The following is a 14,434-nucleotide window of genomic DNA, read 5'->3' on the forward strand; positions in this document are numbered from 1 at the left end:
CCCCGTGGCACGAGGCTCAAAGCCTGGCACACAATACATGATCAATATTTGTTTAATAAAACTGCTCTGCTAAACAGATGCCTGAAGCAATAATTGCTCATTTCCTGTCCAGATGTGAAGAATAAAAGTGCATAATGACATTATGTTGCAATGAGCCTCTGACTTGGTGCAATCTTAACAGTAAGTTTTAAACTTTCAGATGGAAGGACAACCTACCACTTGTACTTTTAATCTTATCATCTTAAATCACGTGCTGATCTTTATGTAGGGTATTATTTCCAATCTAATTTGTAGAGATACATTCTTTAAGGTTTTTAAATGCTGGCTTATTTTCTAAATGAAAAATACAACCACTAGCCTATCAAGGCTGATTCCCTAATATATATAAATTTTCTTCATGCACTTTTAAAATTTGAAATTTACTTTTATCACTTTTTAACTCTTGTTTAGTACTGCGTGGAAAGTAGGAATTCTGTAGTGTGGTCTCAAAGGCAGGCTAGACTCAGGAACTTGAATCAACCTGTATAGATAAACAGATAATAGATTGACATGTATCTATATATGTATGTGTGTGTATGTATATATATGTATATCTGTACTTATAATTTGTGTTATAGAATTTATACACAGATACAGACATCTAATGTGTATATATAAACATATGTAGACACACAGACACATATATGCACTCGTGCGTATATATGCTAGAAAATTGGATATACTATGGAAACATTTTTTTCCCCAAAATATAAGTATATATGCTAAAAAAAAAACAGGCATTAGGGTACCTGGGTGACTCAGTTAAGCCTCTGGCTCTTGATCTCAGCTGGGGCCATGATTTCACGGTTTGTGGGATCGAGCCCCACGTCAGGCTCTGTGCTGACAAAGCAGAGCCTGCTTGGGATTCTCTCTTTCTCTCTCTCTCTCTCTGCCCCTTCCCTGCGCTTATATGCATGTGCGCGTTCTCTCTCTCTCAAATAAATAAACTTAAACAAAACAAAACAAAAACAAATGGGTGTCAGCATCATCTCCCACTATTTATAAATTTTCACCGTAAAGAAATATTTAGATAAAATAACCATATTTATATTGATGCCTCAGAAACTCTAAAGAGGAAAAACAGAGATAGAAATTAATAATTTGTGGAGATTAAAAAAAATAACCAGAGATTAGTTGATAGAACAGAAATGATAAAAAATTTCTGGAAGAGTTAGGGAAAATACTCACAGTATTCTTCTGGCAAATGATTTCCTAAAAAATAAGAAAAGAAAAAAATAAAGCAGACGTTAATACAAAATTAATTTGATAATTAACTATTTGATGTATTTGTATTAACAATTTTATTAGCAATTAGAAGTTTCAGGAAGTATACCATATGTTTCTGTATCTGAAAGACTTATAATCTGATGGAAACGAGAGAACACAAAGGTGTTGTCAATGGTTTAAAGGAAACAGTACAAATATGTAAAATCCAAAAACTGAATAATCTAAAAATCATTCTTGCAGAACACGTGTGAATTATCAGCCACGATCTCTCTGGGGAAAGGTTAAAAGGAGTTCACTTTCCCTACGTACAACCTCACTTACACCCTGGGAGGGGACCATGCAGATGCTGGCTCTTGGGAAATAAAGGGTATTGGCCACTTATCAGAGTGGCTAAACCCACATATAGATGAGGACATCTGACAATGAACAGTCACAGATACAACTTACATATTGTTCAATAAAAAGTGGAGTGCAAAAAATACACTGCAGGCAGCATCTCTGTCCTCTAGGCTGTGAGGAGTGAGATCGTGTAAATAACGTAGCTATCCTGTGTCAGGTGCATAGAAAGCTGTTGATAATGCAAGCTCTCATGATCATTAGTTCCAGTTGTTTAAATGCCTAGAGACATGGAAGAGATAATCCAGAAAAGCCTATGGCATAAAGGCTTCACCGAGGTTGGGGAATCATGATTTAGAAAGAGAAATGGGACAGAATTTTGGAAATCATGGCATGTATGTTGTCATGGAAACAGAGAATGTGAGGCTTTTGTGGAGCCTCAAGGGTGGGTCCATCTGGCTAAGAAGAAGAGCCAGATCTGGTGAGGTAAGGAAGGAGCAGAGGAGCTATTCAAGTCCCAGCTGACCAGCTATCCTTCTTCATCCCAGGATCAACGTGGGGGCAAAGAGGGAACTGACAAGGATTTTGACTTAGAGCAGTACGTAAGATCTTTGAACGCTTAAGGATAACAGATGAGTAAATAAAAATCTCAGGAAGGAACTGTAGTGGGTAATTTTGAAAGCCATAAAGCTGTGTGTATAAAATCTAAATAAGCCCTTCAATACTTCACAATCTTGTGGGTCAAAAAAGGGGGGGGAGGACAAAGAGGACACATACACATTTAAAAAGAAACATCACATGCCTGGGTGCACATGAGTGTATGTACACACATACTAGGTCTAAAGAGCAGTGCTACAGCAAGGGCTTACATTTCAAAGGGAAAGAAGATGTTCCTAAGATGTGAGGAAGTCTGGGAAGATCAACAGAGAAGGTGGAACTCAAGATGAGTCAAAGAGGACAAGACAACTTTCAAAGGCAAAGCAGGAAGGTAGGGATCCAAGTTAGAGGACCAGGAACAGCAAAGACCCTTTTAGGGAATGACACAAATGATGACTGGGGGCTGGAGAAGACAGTTCATTTGAGGAAGTATAGAGAAGAGAGTTAAAGAGGTATTTGAAAAAGATCTTGAATTTGATCACTGGACTAAGAAGAAAGTTCACTTTGGCATGTACCAATAATATTAGAAAGTTATTTGGGGCCTTACTAAAGAAGGCCTTGAATGCCACAATAAAGTGCTTTGTGAACAACTGGCAGTCAGCATGTTTTTTAAGGCGAGCGATATACATAAAGAAGAATCAGCATACATTGGGACACTGTAATAGCAAAGGCTGGGCACAACATCAATGTCTACCAATTAGAATCTAGTTAAATAAATGATGGTAACTCCATATAATGGAATATAATGCCACTAAACAAAGAATGAGGAAGCTCTTCATAGAGAAGTTCTTGATAGGGAAAGATCTCCAAGATATACTGCTAAGTGAAAAAAAAAGCAAAGAACAGAATGGTGTTTATCCTATGCTCCTATTTATGTATAAAAGGGAGAAAAAGAAAATTCTAATTTGTACATTTGTAAAATCTCTCTAGCAGAATATACAAGAAACCAATAATAGTGCTTGCCAATAAAAGAGGGAAGCTGGCTGGGTGGGGGTCAAAGATGAGAGAATGACTTTTCACTATATATCCTGTTGCACTTTTATTTGTTTATTTATTTTTGAAAGAGAGAGAGAGAGACAAAGCACAAGCAAGGGCAGGACAGAGAGAGACAGAGAGACAGGATCCAAAGGAGGCTCCAGGCTCTGAGCTGTCAGCATAGAGCCCAACGCGGGGCTTGAGCCCATGAACCTTGAGATCATGACCTGAGCCGAAGTCAGACACTTAACCGACTGAGCCACCCAGGTGCCCCAAATTGTGTTGCACTTTTAAATTTTTCTTTTTTTTTTAAAACCTTTTCAGGCTTGCCAGGTCTTTTTTTTTTTTTTTTTTTTTTTTTTTAATGTTTATTCATTTTTGAAAGACAGGGAGAGACAGAGTACAGCAGGGGTGGGGCAGAGAGAGAGGGGGAGCAGAGAATCAGAAGCAGGCTCCAGGCTCTGAGCTGTCAGCACAGAGCCCGACGCGGGGCCCGAACTCACAGACCGCAAGATCATGACCTGAGCCGAAGTCAGACGCTCAACCGACTGAGCCACCCAGGCGCCCCTTAAATTTTTCTATCAGGTGAACATATTACCCAAGAATGACAAATACATAAAAGATAAACCTTGTTAAAACTTGAAAAAAATACTAATGAGATGGTGGTATTTAGTACTGGAGGGGAAAAAGCATTTAGGTGGCATTGCAAATGTACAGGGACATCAAAATAAGGGCTTGGATGATAGCGGTGCCCAAGGGATGGAAACCAAGAGACAGATGAGTGACACTGTGGAGGAAGGTGGAAAGTGGCTCTTCCCACAGGTGTTTCACAGGTAGTTAGTGCATCCTTTTCTCTCTCTCTCTCTCTCTCTCACACACACACATCTACACACACGAACATACACATGCACACACAATGGTTCATGAAAAAATAAGTCGAAAATTTTAAAAATGCTGAATAATCACAAAGTCAGGAACACAGTATGCAGAATTTTCCAAACTTGATTTATAGAGCATCGCTTCAGAGTAGCAAACCACACTCTTTTGAACACAGCTCTCTTGTGATAATAATATCCCCTTCTCCTCCTTCTAAGTATCAAGGAATGCCCTTCTCTTCATCCTCTATCACACAGCATCCTCTGTGCATTGCATAAGAAACCTGTTCTCTTTGAAGCTGCCCTTGACTGCCTTCAATGACACCAAACTTCCCAACAGTAGATGATGTTCTTAATTTCTGCCACTATTACCCCCGTATAGACCTCTAAGATAGCAATACATGTACTCATTGTAAATGTGTCATTATACGATTCTCCTATCCCATATCACAAGCAACCCGAATGGTTTGTTCATCTTTTACCCCACTAATTGCCTAGCAAATTGAATGGCATATAGTAGGTACTCAATAAAAGCATGAATAAGTTAATGAATGTATAAAATATTGGGCTATGAATCACAGTAGAAATGTGTAAGTCCTGGCTCCACTCTTGACTAGCCAGATGTCATTTCTCCTCCCTCTAATGTAACACACTAAGAGTTGGGTTGAGTGATTGCTGGTCTCTTCCAACTCTGTGTTCTATCATTTGCTTTTGGCTAAAGGCCTATCCAGTGAGCACTCTGTCCTTGTGCCACGGGAAGGAGAGACACCTTCACGCCCAGGACTGGAGCTACCCTACCGCCTCTCTCTTCTGGTGCACCAGACACAGAAATGGAAGTAGTGACGAGGGGAACAGTGAGCAGGCTGAAGGGTCCCTCTGCTTGTCACTACAGAAAATAGGCTGCTATTGGCTTAGAGCCAATATGCGACACCTTCCTGAAGAATGGCTCATTAATAACATGTCTTCTTTGCTTTCATTTCATTTTGCATTATAACAAATTATGAAACTGTATTAAGGTCATCCCCATGAAAAACCTCCCCATAAAATAATAAGTGTGCGTGATGCCTATTTTGAACCAGAGAGAGTCCAGAGTGCCATGATTTACAAATCCATGGTCAGTTATCAAGTAAGCAAGATGTTCGTGGGATGTCTAGAGGTAGCACTTACTATTAAAAGGGCACAGGGTCAATGTTTCTGGTTCCCTACTAAACTGTGAAACTACTTTGTATGGTCATATTTTCAAATGACTCTTTCCCTAACGTTTACTGAGTGTATAATTTATACCATTGGCTAAGTTGGGTGCTGTTTAAAAGTGCTGTGGGCGGGGCGCCTGGGTGGCTCAGTCGGTTGAGCGCCGACTTCGGCTCAGGTCATGATCTCGCGGTCTGTGAGTTCGAGCCCCGCATCGGGCCCCTGTGCTGACAGCTCAGAGCCCAGAGCCTGTTTCAGATTCTGTGTCTCCCTCTCTCTGACCCTCCCCCATTCATGCTCTGTCTCTCTCTGTCTCAAAAATAAATAAACGTTAAGAAATTTTTTTTAAAAAAAATAACAGTGCTGTGGGCAACCTGGGTGGCTCATTCAGTTAAATGTCAGCTCTTGATTTTGGCTCGGGTCATGATCTATCTCACAGTTTGTGAGATCGAGCCCCAAGTCGGACTCTGTGCTGACAGCATGGAGCCTGCTTAGGATTCTCTTTTTCCCTCTCTCTGCCCCTCCCTCGCTCATGCACGCGTGCACACTTTTGCTCTCAAAACAAGTAAACATTTAAAAAATAAATAAATAAAAGTGCTGAAAAGAATCCAATAAAAAGTCACTGTTTAAAAAAATCATAGGATCTGTTGAATTCTTATTAACTATTGTTTATGTTTTGCAAAGGCTAAATGGATATAAATTGTTCTCTTGAAGGAGACAGAGTTTACTCACAGTTTATGATGTAATGTTAAATGAGGCATCAACTCTAAAGAAGAAAAGTACTATGTGTGCATTGTAACTCAGTACAAATAAAGAGCAAACAAGACCTCACAAGGTAGCTACCTACTCAGGGAGACAAGTGAACGTTTAATCTGTACTGAACCCACTGAAGGAAAAAAAAGGAGGACATGAAATAAATTTAAGACACAACTGCTATGTTTCACATCACTGCATGGAAATTCCTCATCTAAACTGCTTAGAAATAAGATGGCAAAATAAACTCCAAATCCTTCCCAATGAAATGTTTTGAGGATGTATTACTTCCCTACAACTTCATACTTGTCTTAGGCTTTCTGGTTTGCACACCCCCTGGCTGTACCAGAAACACCCCAAATTGTTTTTTTTCCCATTTTCCAGTACCCTTTGATAACCAGATAGGGAAAGAAAACAGAAGAGACAATCTAGTCTGGGTCTCTTTGCAAGGGAAGACAAGGGCAACTTTTGATAGCTATTTGGGACAATACAACTTTGAAGAGGTCATTTTAAGGATAAATAAATGGAGCATCTCCAAAACTGGAAAGTGTGCCTAGAATTTAGGTAATCGCAGCCGGGGGAAGGAAGTGGGAGCAGCTGGTGTGGGGTTGCCAAGTTCAATTGATTCAGGCTGGGAAAAGCAGAACTAGCAAGCAGGACCTCAGCTTCCTGAAAGAAAAGGAGCAGGCTGGGAGTTCCTGGCTGGAGAGAATGTGGTCCCCAGCTGGTGACCTCTGGGTCTTCCCTTCTGATCCCGCTTCCTGTCCAAGGGGAAGTAGGCAAGGGTTCCACCCAAGTTGGGTAAAGGAGGGTTATTTCTTATACTCCCTAGCTCCATCCTCTTACCTAAGTTCAACACTTCAAAACACGACGAGACTAGGAAATATCAAATGGGCTGTTGTGAACATCCCGGGCCTCACCAAGAGGGTAGGATTCAACTTTACTCTTCAGCATGCTGCAAAAATAAAGCTGTACCAGCTCAGGAAGAACACTCCAACACAGGTGTCACAGAACTGGCCCATCTTTAAAGTTAGGAAACTAATTACGTTAGTGCTTCCATGTTAGGCTTGCATCAAAGCTCATGTTAAAAAAAAAAAAAAAGCTCAATAATCTAACAAGAATCCAGAAAATCATATTTTTATAGGACATGAAATCTGTGCGCAGACTTAGAAATATACGTGATGATAAGTCAGACAAGATGGAGTTTGCCCTTCTCTGACACTTACTGTGTGTGCCTTTAAGTCACTGTATCTCTCTGGGTTTATTTCTCATCTGTAAAGAAAGTATCTTTCATCTGCCTAATCTATGTAGAAAGTACCGAACTTGTCTATCTCGGATTGTTTTTCAAGAATAATTGAAATAAGCTCATAAAAGTATGTTAAGCATTTTAAAGACATACATAGTTTGAGTATTAATATTATCAAAACAAACAACCCCAACTCAATTCCTATTTTACCAGATCTAGACATATTTTATACCTTACTGTTTTGTGAGCAGGGGTGAGAACATATCCTTCTCTTCACATGAACAGCTGTCGATTAAATCAACCTGTACCAAAAGTCAGGTTAAATTATAACAAAGCTGGAAAGTAATCCCAAAAGAAATTTTGACTCTCCTCTCATCCCTCTAAATTTTATTTTATGTTAAATAAATATGTCTTTGTGTGAGGACTCTACTATAAGTAGAGATGTCTTTGAATGTGGCTGGGATGTTGAGGAGCGACATTCTACACATAAAGGATTTGAAACAGCTTTTTTTAAAATATTAAAATGATAATTTTATAATCCAAAGTATTAAAAAAAATCTGTGAATCCAGCTAATATAAGTAAATTCCTGAATACATATATAAATGGGAGAAAATGGACAAACCTCCAGTGCAGAAGTCCAAGTAATTTATGTACATGCTCTGATTGAAGAAAGTAGAGCATAATTCTTCACTCCTTTTATTTTATTTTTTATTTTTTTAATCATTTACATCCAAATTGGTTAGCATCTAGTGCAACAATGATTTCAGGAGTAGATTCCTTTACCCATTTAGCTCATCCCCCCCCCCCCCCACAACCCCTCCAGCAACCCTCAGTTTGTTCTCCATATTTATGAGTCTCTTCTCTTCTGTTCCCCTCCCTGTTTTTGTATTATTTTTGTTTCCCTTCCCTTATGTTCATCTGTTTTGTCTCTTAAAGTCCTCATATGAGTGAAGTCATATGATTTTTGTCTTTCTCTGACTGAAACAGCTTTTTAACACAAACTTCTCCTTATAATGTATTGCCATTACAATTAACTTCCTCTTCTTTGACACCAGCTATTTGTCTCAGCAACACCTAACTGGAACAAATTACTCAAATACAGGTATTTCTTATTAAAAAAAAAAAACCTCTATTGTTATGTAGCTACAGGCATAATGAATTTCTGTACAGTAAATTACATTTTTTGCATAAATTTCAGTAAAAATTTCAAGGATGCATTCTACAAGGACCTAAATAGGATAATGGGTTTGTGTGCCACATAGATCAGCTTGCACAGCAAGAATCACTTATTTATAATGAACAAAAGGGAACAGAATTCAGGCAAGCCTTGCCCCATCTGGGTGGGAGTCAGGAGGCTTTCAGACTCGGATCTTCAGTGTGCAGAAGTATTCCTTCTTGCTGTTTACATATTCAGACTCATGGGCCTACGATGGAAGTCTCTACAAATGAAGAAAATATCTCGTGCCAACTCAGTGATATGATGACATTTTCCACTCGCAGTGTAGGATAGACTTCTTTCTCTCTTTGACAAAAATGGTAATTAGACACTAGAAAGAGTGGGTGTGGGTGGGGAGGTAAAGGAGGAATTAGATAGGAAAACAAAGGCGTACTCTATCCAGTATACAGGTAACTCCTCAGTAGATGTAAGATTGCTAATTGACATGAAAGAAAACTGGATTCTCCAATCTCAGGCCCTTTCCAAAAACTCAGGGATGGATTCTACACCTGGGAAATCAACTCATGCTAAATAAATCATTCATCTAGTTTGTCTGATCTTCAGAGAAAATCTTGATAAAGAGGTGCTCACATGTATTACTCGTCTGCTCCTCCCCCAAGTTACCTTTTTTCCCTCCCAATTTGGTGGGGAATGATTATAGCTCAGATAAAAGGTAGACCCTTCCTATAAGTAAAATAGAGAACACGACTGTTTCCTCTCTCAACAGAAAGAAAAATCTGTCCATGAAACAATATGAAGGTTTGTGACGCTATGTTGAACCAGGGAGAGTAGAGAGTGCCATGGTTTACAAATCAATGGTTGGTTATCAAGTAAGCAAGATACTTGAATCCAATAAAAATTCACTGTTAAACTAAAAAAAATAAATAAATAAACCATTGGAAAAATATAAATTTTAATTTCATACACAACTCAAAATCTAAAACTAGATTCCTCTGAGTAATTAACTTTGGTAAGGGAGGTTAAGACTTTAAGAAGAGGAACTGGCAGTGTAAGAGGGGGAAAAAATGTACAGGTTTAAGAACACAGTGGAACCTGAGTAGATTCACCAGATCCAAGTAAAAATTCAATTTAAGTTTGAGGTATTTGTACCAAAAATGACCCTCATATCTTCACCAATTGACTAGAAGTTGGCAGAATCACTGAAATTGACAACAAGGATATCGCTGCTCTTTTCAAAACTATAACAATTTGCTTTAAGTGGAAATGAGTAAGTATCAGAAAAACATAATATCCAGTTTCTCACAATAAGCTCTAAAGGAGATTGGGTCCCTCTATACCTGCAAGATAAAAGATCATCAGTACCACAGAGCTGTCTGAATGAGAAACTATGATAGTTGTCAACGTTCATCATGTCAGAATTTCCTTCCTTTTCAAGACTTGAATAATATTCCATTTTGTGTATATCCCACATTTTATTTTATCCATTCATCTCTTAATGGATATTTAAGTTACTTCTACCTTTTGGTTACTGTGAATAATGCTGCCAGGGACATGGGTGAACAAATATCTCCATGAGATCCTGCTTTCAAGTCTTTTGGATATTTTGTCCAGGAGTGAAATTGTTGGATCATATGGTAATTCGATTTTTATTTTTTATTTATTTACTTTTTAAAGGTTAATTTATTTTTGAGAAAGAGAGAGAAGCAGAGGGAGACAGCATAAGCGGGGTAGGGGCAGAGAGGGAGGGAGAGTGAGGATCTGAAGCTGGTACTGCACTAACAGCAGAGAGCCCGATGCCGGGCTCGAACTCACCAACCCTGTGAGATCATGACCTGAGCTGAAGTCAAACGCTCAACCGACTGAGCCACCCAGATGCTCCTGGTAATTCTATTTTTAATTTTGTGAGGAACTGTGTATTGTTAAAATGAAATAACTTTTCAAGCAATGATTAAAAAGAAAAATACAACTAAATTTCTTGAAAAGGGAATAATCTCACATAATCATTACTTTTCCACATAAGCTGTGTCACTACTAACTGATATGCATTTCAGTCTCTAGAGAAACATTTATTCCGTAATAGATAACATGGGAATAAAGCCTATCTTAGTGAGAAAGAAAGGTCCAAATGCATCTGAGCCTTTTTCATCACAGTTAGAATGCAAGCAGAAAGAAATTAAACACTATTTGGGGATTTAAATGCCCAAAATATATGTAAATTATCCAGAAAGATACAAAGTACTGCAAACTTCTTCCTTAAGAAAACAATTGTGATGGGGCACCTGAGTGGCTCAGTTGGTTAAGCGTCCGACTTCAGTTCAGGTCATGAGCCCCAGTTCGTGGGTTTGAGCCCCACGTTGGGCTCTGTGCTGACAGCTCGGAGCCTGGAGCCTGCTTCGGATTCTGTGCCTCCCTCCCTCTCTGCCCCTCCCCTGCTCACACTCTGTCTCTTTTTCTCTCTCAAAAATAAACAAACATTAAAAAAAAAAAATAAAGAAAAAAAACATTAAAAAAAAAAAAGAAAACAATTGTGAGATATTTCAACTATAAAAAAAGCATAGAAATTATCCCACACTCATGTATATACCACCTAGACTTAGAAATCAAAAATTGCAGATAAATGTGAAGACTCTTGTCTTTCCCCCCAGTCCTATTCTATTCCTATCTCCCAAAGAGACAACTATTCTGAATTTGTTGTTTGTAATTCCCATGTGCACATCTATCCTTCAAAACGCAAAGACGTATGAAAGCACTGCCTTGCACGTGATTAGATTTTGTATGGATGGTATCATACCGCACACACGCTTCTGTGATTTGTTTTTTTTTCTCTCCACACCGTTTCTGAGATATATTGATAGTGACACATAAGACTCTAGTTAATTCATTTGAGTGCTCTAGAATATTCCACTGAATGACTCTACCAGAAGGTATTTATTCATTCCCTTGTTGATAAGTATTTACCAATTCTCTGGGGAGAGGGGTTATTACAAACAATGGTCATATAACATTCTTGATTAGTCCCCTTCTGCATGCCAGAGACTCTTTTTACAGTACACATCCAGAGACAGAGTTGCTGAGCTTCTGTGGTATGCTCATCTGATAATATCTAGGTGTTGCCAAATTGCTCTTTGGAAGTAGTGCCAATATACCCTCCCACCAGCAGTGCCCATCTCCTACTCTCCACAGCCTTGTGGTGGGCACTATAAGGGCTTCTAATTGTTGACTATCTGATGGTATGCAGGGGTATTTCCTTGTTTTGTTTTGCTTTGTTTTTATAAGCAGCACTGTTTAAAGTGAGTGGGGAGTGGCTTGCAGGGAAGAGAGGGAGCTGAAGAAAGGAAAAGGGGAATGAATCTCAAGAATTAGAGCTGAGAGCAGTTTCAAAAAGGAATTTCTGCCGATAGAAGAAATGGCTCATTAGAACAATTTCCACACTCTATACAACAGCCCTTTGTTTCCCTCAAGTCCTTTCTGATGTCAGATGCGTTTTGTGGGTCTGTCCCACGGCTCATTGGTTAGGCGTGTCCAGGCTTACGCCTCCATTCTGCTGAGAGACCCCAAGTGGAGGTCTGATCATTTCTGTAATATATGAAATTAATCTGGAAAGAACTGTTACAGCCATTTCTTATTTTCAAGCAAGTGTTAAGTCTTAGCATAGAGTCTCATTAACACGCACATAAGAAGTTATCGTGATATTTATTTAAAGAAAACAGTGAAGATTGTGTTGTTAAAATGCTAAGGGAAAAAACTATCAACTTCTCTTTCTCAAAGTGCAATGATCTCTTTCTGAAAAAAAAATTAAATATTTCATTCATTCTTACTACAGTAAGATAGTACTTGCAATTTCAAATGTATACAAATCTTATTGCAAGTACATGATTTGATTAGATCCTCAACATCCTTTCATATGGAAACCCAGACACAGATATCAAGTATTTTTATGTTCCTATCAATTATTTTTTAGGAGCCTAAACTTAAATTTTTTTTCCTATGATTTTGCTGCCAAAGAGAAACTGCTCTCTTCAACAAAGAGCAGTAGATGAAATAAAACTGGTGCAGCTGTACTTTCTAGATATCCAAAGAATCAATGTACGTGAGGCTCGATATGTGACCAGAATAGCATTCTCGTTCTGTCTGTGCCCTGTGAAAACAGAGAGATGGTTCATTTTTATTTTATTTGGCTAATCTATACATAATATATTTTTACAGTATATTTTACAGTAACTCCTGTTCTGCCTTATTTCACAGATGTTTTCTTTTCTGTTGGTAGAAGGCAGGGATAACGCCTATAATGAACTACAATGGAAATTAATAAAATTAAACACACACACACACACACACACACACACACACACACACACACACACACTTTTTTCTCAGTAGCAGAGGACCAGAAAAATTTCTAGGGCTCAGAGGAAATTGTTAGACTGAAAAAAATTACTTTCTGTCCCAGAGAACTTGGTCCTTTGCAACCAGACACTTATTTGGACCAGGAACAAGTTAAACAAACAAACAAACAAACAAACAAAAAGTGGCAAAAGCTTAAGCTAGTGGAAGGAGTAAGAGAAAAGACAGGATGGCTGTTGTACGGAACAATTCAGGGGGCAGACATAATTTATGGGTTTTCTCAATGAACACACCTAACAGGAAAGTCAGATATCCTTCTAACTAGAAGAAACTGCAATGAAGTTTAGGGGTTAGGAGGGTGGGCTTCGGAGTTAGGCAGATGATTGAAATTATTTGAGTCTCAGTTTGCAATTCTATAAAATAATGGTATGACAGCACATAATATACCCCACAGGGATGTTTTTAGAATTAAATGTGAAAATGTATGTGGGTGAAACACACAGTAAGTGCTCAGTTACAAGCAGCTATTAGGTACAAGATAAATGAGTATATTTTAGATAGATTAGCCTGTTTAAAGAACTATTGTATTCAAGTACCAATAACACTTCTAAACAAAGGCTGGCAAAAAGCAATGAATCAATTTATTTGTTCCATAAACATTTCTGATGAGCTTCAACTCTTTCTCTCAAATGTCATTTTAATTCATTTTTTAAAAAATTTCTCCAGGAAAGAATAGTCATAAATGAAATCACAAAATAACCATAGGGCAAGAATAAAAGTAGGGTGAAGTGAAAAATGTCTAACACAACACTGCCTGCTTAGAATACTTAATGTAAATAAAATAAAGTAATGCAATAAAAATAAAAAATAAAATAATTTCATTCCTTTATTGACTACTGATATGTTATAAATGGTAGTAAATCAAAATGTTTAATTAAAATACACCACCACAAAACTTTATGATGCATTAATTAGAGGGGTAAATCTAAGGTAAAATAAAGTAAGGGTAGCTTAAAGAATTTCTCTGGGTAAAAAAAAAAAAAAAAAAACAGATTCAAACAGAGTAGGGGCAAATCTCTAAGGACTATTGCAGAATATTCTGTAAAGGGACAGCCTATCAATGGCCAGCACAATGCCTGGCCTTCAGTAAATGTATATTTGCTAAATGAAACTACAGATTTTCAAAAAAGTCATACAAGCTTTAGATATTCAGATAAAAGCAAAATACGACTTTTTTTTTTTTTTTCATGGGTGTGGGGTTAGAGATCTTCATATAGCAATTACTAAACGGTTGGAAATATGGCTCTGGGTTTTAGGTCTCCATGTTCCCAGCTTGGCTTTGATTTGAAAACTGGAAGATACAGATAAGAATAAGTTGCATGAAGCTGGCTGGAAGTTTCACAAAGGAAATGGATGATATCAGACTCAGCACGCATTTCACAGAATTGTTAGATGCTTTTCAAAGAATCACACGGTGTAAAATCACTTGGCCTTGCAGAAGCATTTTAGACAATCTTTTTGGATGGAAGAAATACCTTCCTATCATTATGCCCCTATAATGGAGAGAATGATATGCTGAGTTTTGTAGACAAATATAGTAGGTTTTTATTTCT

General features: G+C 38.0%; 1 protein-coding gene across 4 annotated transcripts in view; it reads right to left on the bottom strand.

Annotated features, from left to right (window-relative positions):
* The window catches only part of MAP3K5 (mitogen-activated protein kinase kinase kinase 5), a 203,548-nt gene that overhangs the window by 123,923 nt on the left and 65,191 nt on the right, over window positions 1-14,434 (bottom strand). For all 4 annotated transcript variants that reach the window (XM_078447354.2, XM_078447352.2, XM_078447351.2 and 1 more), the window contains one exon: window positions 1,228-1,251. In XM_078447354.2, coding sequence (XP_078303480.1) covers window positions 1,228-1,251 — 24 coding nt within the window. The remainder of the gene's footprint in view (window positions 1-1,227; window positions 1,252-14,434) is intronic.

Source organism: Panthera onca, chromosome B2 (assembly GCF_046562875.1).
Source record: "Panthera onca isolate mPanOnc1 chromosome B2, mPanOnc1 haplotype 2, whole genome shotgun sequence".
NCBI classification, from domain to species: domain Eukaryota; kingdom Metazoa; phylum Chordata; class Mammalia; order Carnivora; family Felidae; genus Panthera; species Panthera onca.